Here is an 11,093-nt window from a genome sequence, read left to right on the forward strand (position 1 = left end):
GGTCTGATTCAGTTCCAGATCCTTAGTATTTCTTGTTGCATCGGCTCCGATTCAACCCAGACCCAACCCTGTTGACAGCCCTACAAATACAAAAATAAGATGATCCCAAACTATAAAGGGTGTTTTAACAATATGGAAAGTTGAAAACTAGATAGTAGTTTTTAGTAAATTGGTGAAACCATAGGGTGTCCAAGGAAACCACAGGGTTGGTCCAGTTGGATTTACTCAAGGAATACCGGCTTATGGTTTAAGTAATATAGTGTTTGAAAAGAAATACAGAAAAATAATAATACCAATGTTTTTAAAATTGACTTGGAGAATGAACCGGTCAGGGGTCCAGTTCCTTGGTAGAACAGTTCGACTGTTCGAATGGTTTGAACGGTTAATCACCCGAGTCAACAATTTATTAATAAAAAACAACGGCTTTTGGAAAAAATCTGATTTTGTGAAAAAATAAAACTGATCACCTGATTCTCAGTTTTTCTGGTCAGACCGTCCAGTCCGGTCCGATTTTAAAAACCATAAATAATGCCAGCTTTATATTTGTGAAGCTTTGTCAGATTTCCTTGATGTCAATTGATCATTTGGTCAATCCGTAGCACCTTCTCCCTTAATTTCCTTGAGGCCAAGTTTGCAATTTATGCATTACAGGTTTGGATCTTGCTTCAGTATGAACTTGGCACATGGAATCTGAGATATCTGACTAAAATGAGTTATCATGCACATTCGTTGAATTCATTATTCACATGAAGCTCCAGGCTGTATATAGTGTGTGACTAAGAGGGTCAGACCTGTGATGCTGTGTCTACGTACATTATTCTCTTGATGCGTGAAGAATAAATTTTTAAGCAGTAATCCTCCAAGGGAATGTAGTCTGTATGTTATCGAAGAAACAATACAATGTATACCTTCTTTGTTTCGACTTTTGAGGAGGTGCAGCAAGAGCATTGACCAAAGAACCCAAACAAAAAACAAAAAAAAAAAAAAAGAGAAAGCTTGCTAAATTTTCTTTGACTATGTGGTTGCAAAAGTTTTAGAGCAAAACCGGGTCGTTTTGTTCAAACACTGAAGTAAGAGCAAAACCAGGTTCCTTTTCCGTTTTGAGTAATCTTCATCGCTACATCCTATCATTTCTTCTTGTCAGATTTGGTTGTCTCTACCAACCTCACTTCTTTTATATCAGTCATTCGGTTCTTTCAGATCTGTATCTTTGCATCTTGTTGATCATGGTGGCTGTTATAGGTGTGTACAACCGGTCGAACCGAATCGAATTATTAATTATAATCGGTTTTATCATTTTCTCTAATCAAACCAAACCGAATTATTATTTATAATCGAACCGATCCTAACCGAATATAGTTCAGTTGGACTCTAACTCCACATAATTGCCAAGCATTTAATATGTGTTATTAATGAAAAGTTAAAATGCATAGCCCCAAAACCCAATGATTTTAATTAATTAAATACTAATTGTTATTAATTAAAAGTTATAATGACCCTAAAACCCAATAGTTTTAATTAATTAGTTATTATTAATTAAAAGCTAAAATAGGCCCAAAGCTTCATGTCAATGCGAAATTGGCGAATTGGTCATTTTCAAAAATAATTAATGATTAATGAATAATTAATGACTAATAAACAATTAATAATGAGTTTAGGTTTTAATTAACTATTATTAATTGTTCATTGGAAAATATAATAATTAATTAGCATAAAGTATTAAATAAAATATTAATGTTTAATATACTTAACTAAATAACAAAATTAATTCAGTTTTCGGTTCGGTTCGGTTAAAACTTTCAGTCAAAGCGAATCAAAACTGAAAATCAATTTAAAGAAAAAATAAAAAATCAAACTGAACTGATTACCAAATTAACCGAACCGAATTAGCTTATTCGGTTTGGTTCGGTTTGATTTTTAGTTTATCAACTGGATTTGAACAACCCCTATTTATCTTTGTTTTGATAGAGTTGCAGCCTCTGCTTGGTTAGGAGAGGGGAAGAAGGAAGAACAAAGGTAAAATGGGAATATAAAAGAATTTGATTACATATTAAACAGCTTTAATATTTTATTTAGCTTATTTTTATCATGTGGGTGAAGGGATAGGAAATCCATCATATGGACGCCCAAAGATTACAGAATAAAGGCGGCGAATTTCAAAAATTTTTCTCTCCCTTCAATTGGGAATCGAATTCCCTATTTAGAAAATTATATTTTCAAAGATCATTCTTGAACCATAAACTGAACCAGATCTGAATCAAAAGGAGTAGGGAGAGATAATACCTGATACAGAGAAATAATATCTCTCAATGGAGGTGTTCACGCCCAAGTTAGGATCCAAAATCTGCTCCCACTAAAGATGGCACAGTGTAGGGTGGAGCAGAATCAGTAGTGTTCTTCCAAAAGAACTTGATCCTTCTCAAGAATCGCCTGGATGGCTTGTGAATAAAATTCCCACCAATCTTTTCTTCAAAAGATTGGAATCAAGATCCAATCTTGATTTCTCCCAAGCAATGGAGATCGAACTGTTGTAGGCGGTGGCTGCAGGAAGGAGGCGGCTAGAGAGTATTTGCAGGGAGCAGAATTCTCTCTTATGTGATTTCAGCTCTGAAGACAAGACTATCTTTTGCTTGTGATTCTGTGTCTAAAGGCTGCCACCCCCTCTTTCTTTTATAGACTTAAAGGGATCAACTCCTAATCCCATTAGGAGTTGCTAACCCAAATCATATCTGGATTAGAAGTCCCTTTAAGATAAGAGATAACCCTTATCTTATCTGCAAATTAGATCAGACATCTCCTAATCTAATTAGGAAGTATCTAGATCTAAATCTCATTTAGATCTTGGACTCTCTGAGTGGATAGGGTGTGGGCCCAATCCTATCAGCTGATCTTATCTCTGAACGCCCCTTAATGACTAATCAAATTAGCCTAGTTCGAAATGGGCTTAAGGCCCATTTAGGGTTATGTATTCATTTAGCCTTCCAAACTACTGCCCAGTTGGGCTTCCTTGTATGGCATGGGACCCAAATATTGGTCTACACATCAGCCACATGGGTTCAGCCCAGCCTTTGTTACAAGGCCTGCCCGAATACACTGTTATGGACAGTGCACCCCCTGAAACCCATCAGATGGGCTCTATGGGCCCAACACTTACCCTAAGTGGTCCTTGGGCCAAGCCACTTTGTAATACCCAGGGACTATGGATAGATGCAAGATTAGCACATCATGTATTATCCTCAATGGTCTTACACTTAACCTCTCATCCCATAATGATCATACACTGCCCGACAAGAGAAGATCTCTCCCTCGGCTGCAAGGAACAGTGTTGCACTCTCTCGAGTATGGATTCCGGGTATTAAAACCTTTTGCAAATCATTTCGAAATCATAATTTATATACTTTTATATCTCATATAAAATATATTTTGCAAAACAAATCTCAACGATTGAAATCGGCTACCAGCAGTCTTGGTTTCCATCAGTGAGAGTGCATCCCCGATCATTACCTTTGTCCGACAAAGGGGCTGATCCTGTCACTATGATCACCCACTCAGATGAATTCTCAGACTGTTCCAACATACCCAAGTTTTGACCCCCGCTAAGGATCTCACTGATTGGTACATCAAAGACAGCCCAATCCGACACCTAGTGCAGTATCATAATCGAGTCTAGGGGTCGGGTGTAACTTTCCAGTTTTGCCCATCAATCTCCAAGGTCCAGGGTAATACTGGAAATATGGTCCAGTTCAAACCACCCCGGTAGCTGAGACAAACCACCCCAACCGACTTGGTGGCACCACAGTGTCAGCCTTGTCAGGATAGGTCTCCCCAGACCCATCCATTGGCTCTTAACATTCTAAAGTAACATGAGTCTCATTAAGTGTCCAGTTTAAGGGTATTATACAGAAACATACCAAGGGAACATGAATCAAATATGCACTTTTATTCATTTACAATAAACTCATAAAGTACATCATTTTGATTGAAGCTAAGGGCATACAAAACTGTCTAACAGTGGGATCATCTTATAAGTAGACTTTGAAAGCTCACGATACATTTTGGTTGGACTGATAGCGACTCCAAGATACATTTAGGGGTGGTGGGAGCTTCAATTTTTTCGGATTTCAAAGACGGGTCATTCGATAATGACTCCAGTGTAGGGCTGCAAGTCGGGCAGGGTTAGGTCGGGTTGAGGCCAACCCTAACCCAACCTAAGTTCTAAACCCCCAACCCTAACCCTAACTAAATACCTCCAACCCTAACCCAACCCAACCCGAAGTCAACTTTGGTTTGGTCCCAACCCAACCTTCTTCCCATCCCTTAAAATCTTGTAGAAGTTCTTAATCTAAGATCTTAACTCAACTTTCACTACATATACTAATCATATGTTTTATTAGTATTTGTTTGTTGATATTTTTTTGGTTTTCTAAGTACAAAATTCAGGAAAAAAAGAAAAAAGTGTTTGAAATGACTATAGTTTATTATGAGTTATGATTTATAATAGATCTTTTATAGGCAGCAAGCTATGGGTGGCAAGCACCAGAGAGGAAATAAATAATTAAATATTCAAAAAACATAAAATATGTTATTAAAGGTTTAGCATTTTCAATTAAGATTAAGTGAAGTGATTATCTTAAAAGAAATAAATGATAGTATGTGATGGGGGTTATACAACTATCATGCATCTAAGCAAATCAATGTATGATATATTATATATAACATATATTTATATATGATATATACTATAGAGTCGGGTTCGGGTTGCCCAATGGGTCAACCTAACCCAACCCAAAGTAAAGTCGGATTTATAAATTTCAACCCTAACCCTAACCCGAGCATCAACCCAACCCGACTTTTTCGAGTTGGATTCGGGCCAACTCGGCCCAATTTGTAGCCTTACTCCAATGCGATCATAAACGAAGACAACAACCCGAATGCAATAATTTCTTTATCTTGGTTGTTTCAACAACATCAACTCTTGATTTCACCGGCTTCATCTTCCCTAAGATTTAACTACTCCACATCATTATCGCCTTCTTCGATCAATTGTTTTCAGTTCTCTAATAACTTTGTAAAATGGTATTGTATTTAACCTTTTTAAGTCTCCATTGTATAAAACAAAATTACAAAATTGCAGAGCACACACTAGAAGTGTAAAACGGGCTGTGTCATGGAAGACAATCCACACAAAGTGTGGGCTGTGCCACCCTCCCCTGTGATAACTTGGGGGGTTAGCTTGGCATGACCCACAACCTAAGCCCGTGTGGGCCAATGCCATGCCGCAGGTTGAGTTGGTTCGTGGGCCAAGCCTTGGGCTAGGCCGGGCTGTGGATCAGGCAAAAGTTATTTATTTAAAAAAATTGAAAAAAAAAACTTAAAATTTTAAATTTATATGAATTTTGATATATACAATTGCTTACATATACAATAATTAAATAAATTAGTATAATACAATTGAAAATAATTATTTATTTTATTAAATTATATATTATATTATTATATAATTATAATTTATATAATATATTATTATTTATATATAAATAATATATACGGCCTGTTCAATCATGCCGTATTGACCCAACCCACAGACCTCTGACTCTTAGATACATGAAACCTCAAAACGCTTTGACTCTCCTACTAGATGTTGCCCTAGAGACCTAGTTGACTTGGTTTTGCCGCTGTGAAAGTAATAAGACGGTGAAAAAGAAGTGAGAGAGAATGGTTTTAGACAATAAATAAATAATAAAAATACAGTTAGTCAATTAACTAAACAGTAAGAATAATTTAAGAAATTTGCCCTTAGAAAGATATTATCCTCATGCACTTATCATCAATACTCATATTTATTTTTGAACAATTTAAAAGAATTAGGATATAGCTAACAAATATAATCAGGACACAATTGATTCGGAGGGTCCCTCATCAGATGGGACAGTTGGATATATGAATCCCTGCTACTGTCATTCAAATTTCTCGTCGACAATATTTATTAACAGTTAGACATAGTCTCTCTTATTGATGTTTTTACATGGTAGCTAGGGAAGGTTACTGACATTGCAGTGAAAAAGAGGAATAATATTAGGTTTGAGACGCCATGAATACTTCAACAGACATGGAAACATTCCATGGGGCTCACTGTATTATTAATTTTATTGCTCCATCTGATTTGGGTAATATTCCTAGTGCTAGCTATGAGCCTGCAGCTATCTAATACATTGAAGATCTGTTTTGTTTTGATGTATATAAGAAACTTGAAAGGATTATATCTGTAAGTTAACTGCATTTTTGAAAGCTGCAAATAATACATATTTTTATACATAACGTTGATATAGAATGTGATCTGATCTCTATACGATCATCACTACATTGTGAATTTTCCCATGGATGGTTGTGAATGAGCATGCACATAGCACAATGCCTTACTTAGATTGTACATAGAGGAAAATGCAAGCAAGGAATCGTTTGAATTTTATTTTCTCATTAAAAAATAGTAAGGAATTCATTTAATGGGGTCTTCAAATGATCAACCTCGCTCATCCGCTTCTGTGGACGTTCTTCTGGCAATCATCCACCTAAATGAACTCGTGAAGATCTAAGAAAAATAAAAAGGTTTCTTTAAAAGAAAAAGACTTTTGGTCATAATTAAATGAAGGGAGAAAATCATGCAAATTGATAAATTCGAGGAACAATTGATATTTGAGCTGAAAACGGAGCATTGCTCTATAATTTGATTTAAACCATGACAGCGCGCGCCTGAAACACCTCAAAATGAATTTTTAGAAAATAGAACTTATGTAAGGTCAAATTTGAGGTAGAGGATGTAGAATTCTAGATCATTATATCTGTAATGCCCTCTATAGAGCAATATGAAGGTCAATTTTGATGAGCATCTCATCTTCTATATATGAGATTGTGCTTATCCTTTCCTTCCTTGTCTTCACTGCATATACGCATTTTCAGAGTTTTTGACATATTTTGATTTATTCAAAAAAGAAAAGGATTTGATTAATAATATAATGCTTTGTACCAAGATGCTGCAAATGGAAGTAACTAACCATTGCACGTTTAATAAGAAATTGAGAATACAAAGAAAAGGAAAAAAATATATATAGTTGCAGAGAATGGTAAAGAGAGTGAATGCAGCATTTATGGTCTCTCACATGGAGGCATTCAATGCCACGCCAATTAAATGTGGACAACCACTCTCCTCCCAATAACCCTACTGCCCATTAATATTATCAATAGAAAAGCAGCCTTGCAAATTTATGCTATTGCAAGGAGGAGGAGGAGGAGGAGAGCGGAGAGCCCCATCCCGAGAGCGAGAGCGAGAGAGAGAGAGAAAGAGAGAAAGAGAGAAAGAGAGAATGAGGGGCTGGGAAGATTTAGGGGTGGTGGAGACCATCTACGAGGAGGAATATGAAGACTCTTCCAACTCCCCCTCTCTTTCACCTACTCTCACCCTTTCCCCCACACCCCTTCAAACTAGAGTCCAAACATGGTATCTTCTTCTTCTTCTTGTAGATTTAGTTGCACCGATCTGTCGTGCTATACCCAGATCTTTGGTTCTAAAATTTTCCTTGTTCTTTCATTTGATCTAATATTCAGGTCGCTGGCTATCGGGGCTGAAACCGACGTCTCGATACATGTTCAAGACCAACTTTTTCACCTCCACAAGGTATTGTTTCTCATAATTTTTGGTTTGTTGAGTAAGCAATATAATCAGCTTGATTCTTTGGCGAGACCAGAACGCCTGCTACTTACGAAGATTGTGCTATGTATCCTACCATCAAGAAACTTTGTAAAATTATTCATGAGTTTTGCTTAATTATTTTGTTGACATTGCCCCTAATAATCCTTCTGCTTTTGCCTTTAGTAGAGAAATTCTTTAGTTTAGATGATTCTAGCAATTCCTTTTCATATATAGCCACTTAATTAGCCAGCACAGAGTGAAAGAAAATCTTTAAAATAATCTAATGAAGGCTAGAAAATTCCTTTGCTTTTACTCTCATTGTTTGTTCAGGTGCTTCAACACTTATAAATTATGATATTGGTAGAAATAGAATAGGATTTGTCGATTTGATATTTTGATGGCCGGCCGATCCAGATTGCCTGGGCTTTCGAAAATAAATAAATAAAAAAAAAAGGATCATACAGACTGATGACCGGACTAGTGAACGAACTACTTGAAACGTAATTCCATTAGTAACTGAACCTTCTTTTCAATTTCGACCGGCGCCCCACATTCATATTTCACCGTGCATTGGGAACATATCCTGTAGGAGACAGATTCTCAATACAAGGGTGGGATGTGTTATAGGGCGCGCGTGGGTAAGCGCCGTCGGGCGCGATAAGATTTATTTCTTTTTCAACTTTATTGCCACGTGGCCATGTACTTCATTTTTGAAACCCAGGGACTCACATCGGCATTCCCCTTTTGAAATTATAAGCTTGCCCGCCAACGCCATGGTTTTTTTTCTGGGCTCTCCGGCCACGGACTTGAAGCTGAGTGACACGTCTCTAATTAGACCATGGGCAAAGCTTGCCAAATTCCAACTTTACTCGCTATCAGAGTGGTTGTTTTCAGTAATTAGTGAGCAAACAGAGGGCATTTATTATCTTGCATCACTTTCTCCGTATAGGATCCTCTGACGTCCAGAAGCGGTTATCTGAAACGGCACCTGTCGGGATGCTCCGAAATAACTATCTCCCCGCCGTTGAACATAACGGCACAGACGTTTTCCCTTGTTGCCGACTTCTGTTACGGTTCCGATGTCGTCATAACGCCTTTCAATGTCGCTGCTCTACGAATCGCGGCGGAGTTGCTTGACATGAACGAGGAAAACTGCGGCGATGGAGTCAACGACGGCAATTTGCGCCAGAGAACGGAAATCTACTTCTGTCAGGCAGTGTCCGCTAACCGTGAGTACGCGACAATCGTGCTCCGTTCGTGTCTGGAGTTGCTTCCGGAGGCGGAAGAAAGGGGGTTTCTGGTGAGCAGATGCATTGAAGCGCTGGGTCTGATGGACGGTGTCGATGGAACTAACGCCTGGACTCATGACCTTACATCTTTGTCGGTCGGTTTATTTCAAAAGATCGTCGGTTCCATTAACGAGAAATTATCTCTCAATCACGATCTTCTCTACAGAGTAGTCGATTTTTATCTCAAGGTAAATAATTGGTAGGATTCGAATTCGATCAAGATTAAAAGCGCCCTCTAATTAATCTGAGGAACTCATTACTCTCTCTCTCACAGTTGAATATTTATCGAAATTACATTTTCTGCTTCCTTATCTCGTGTGGACGAAATGCAATACAGGAAAATGGCGGCAAAATAACGGAAGAAGAGAAAAGTAAAATGTGCAGGTCTGTGGATTGTAACAAGCTCTCATCTCACCTCCTCAGGCACGCAGTTCAGAACCCAAGAATGCCTTTGAGATTCATAGTCCGAGCCATGCTGGTTGAGCAGCTGAACACACGCCATTGTGTCATCTCTACAGCCACTTCCGCCATCAACAGCCATCAGCGCAAGGTTCAAGTCAAAGACAAAAATGAAGCTGTAACGCTCGGTGCAATCCTACAGCGAGATGCAGCGTTGCGACAAGTGGCGCAACTCAAGGAATCAATGGAAACGACGAACTCAAGAATTGAAAGCCTAGAGAGAGAGCTCATGAACATGAAGAATCTGCTGCGGGAATCAGAGAATAAGAGAGAAGCATTGGAATCAGGTCGGTCAGCAAGCTTTCGCTTCAGCTCAGAGAAAAAGGTCGGAAAGGGGGAGAGAGAGTCAGTCTCCTCCGCCAGTTTCCGGTTCAGTGATAAAGGAGAGAGAGGGGGATCTTCTTCTTCCTCTTCCGATAGATCCTGCGATGAGAATAATTTGCGAAACAGCAAAAAGAGTTTAGGTTGGAGGTTGATGAACGGGTTGAAGAGTGCATTCCGAACATCGTCATCAACGGCAAAACCTGAATCCGATGGTTGGGTTTCAAGCAAAGAGGAAGGAAATTGTGACGAGGATGGAGACGAAAACTTGGTCGTGATCAAGAAGGATCGGCCTTTTCACCACCGAAGGAATCTTTCCCTGGTGTAAAGTTAACTATTTTCTTAATTTTCTTCGAATTTATTTAACGGCAGATCGACTTAATAGTTATTTGTTCAATTTTGGTTCAAAATACCGAAAGTGAGTACTAACCTTACAATTAGAGAGAAGATTGTGCTTAACATGAAAGTCTCTTCAATCAGTCATGACTCATTCTGTAGCATTAGCAATATGCACTCCAATATGTTTGTGTGGTTCTCTCTCTCTCTCTCTCGCTCGCTCGCTCGCTCTCTCGCTCTCTCGCTCGCTGGCTGGTAATGGCCAAACAATGAAACTGGCTTTCGATCGGTTGACCCAAAAATGCAGCCTCCCTGAAATGAAATCTGAATGGAAGATAGTATTGGGTTTATTTTCAATTTCGAACAGCAAGTGGTTGTTGAGTCAAGACATTGGAAAAGCAAACAAGCTAAGGCCAAGGCAAGCAATTTGGGTCAACCTGAGAATAGTTTAATTCATCTGATCAACCCATCATCAATCACATGCCTGGCCAAATATTCCTCTTAACAAGCAACATTCTGCCCATTAAATAAGTTTTTCAAAATAAAAGCATAAAAAAGCTTTTGTTTACAATATGATAATATGTTAATAAATTTTATATTTATTTGTTATTTGTTAAAATTTGTAATATAAAAATGTCACACCATCCATAGTGCACAAATTAATGCCATATTGTCACCGTGGATTTTATCAACCGTACTATTAGCTAATTTAATGTCCATATTTGAATGATATAAATTAATTCAATTTGCAATCCGATGCCATATGTTACAATAGGGTCTATGATGAGGAAAAGATATGGTATGAAAAGAGTTATGACCGGTCAAAACTCGCTCATATCTAACGTGGTTTTTAAAACCAATCAGGAGACTGAATCGATCAGGGTTTGGTTATCGGGTCAAATGGTTTGATCATTTAAATTAAATGGTCAGTTCGTTTTGATAAAAAAATAAAAAATTAAAAAAAATAAATACGATCAAAATCGTTCAAACGGTTTAAATGG

The 11,093-nt window shown here is 37.9% G+C and overlaps 1 protein-coding gene across 1 annotated transcript; it reads left to right on the plus strand.

Moving 5' to 3' along the window:
• The first annotated feature begins 7,132 nt into the window (after positions 1 to 7,132).
• LOC148877393 (Phototropic-responsive NPH3 family protein) lies at positions 7,133 to 10,232 on the plus strand. Its single transcript, XM_088986238.1, has 4 exons — positions 7,133 to 7,495; positions 7,603 to 7,672; positions 8,637 to 9,164; positions 9,314 to 10,232. The coding sequence occupies exons 1-4, from the start codon at positions 7,263 to 7,265 to the stop codon at positions 10,082 to 10,084; spliced, it is 1,602 nt and encodes a 533-aa protein (XP_088842364.1). The 5' UTR covers positions 7,133 to 7,262; the 3' UTR covers positions 10,085 to 10,232.
• The last annotated feature ends 861 nt before the right edge of the window (positions 10,233 to 11,093 follow it).

Source organism: Nelumbo lutea, chromosome 1 (genome assembly GCF_056320005.1).
Source record: "Nelumbo lutea isolate HS-2025 chromosome 1, American lotus-T2T, whole genome shotgun sequence".
Taxonomy (NCBI): Eukaryota; Viridiplantae; Streptophyta; class Magnoliopsida; order Proteales; family Nelumbonaceae; genus Nelumbo; species Nelumbo lutea.

Coding starts and splice junctions, on each gene's coding strand:
- LOC148877393 (XM_088986238.1), top strand. CDS start 7,263: ATGCTATTGCAAGGAGGAGGAGGAGGAGGAGAGCGGAGAGCCCCATCC. Junction 7,496..7,602: donor CAAACTAGAGTCCAAACATG/GTATCTTCTTCT, acceptor TCTAATATTCAG/GTCGCTGGCTATCGGGGCTG. Junction 7,673..8,636: donor AACTTTTTCACCTCCACAAG/GTATTGTTTCTC, acceptor TTCTCCGTATAG/GATCCTCTGACGTCCAGAAG.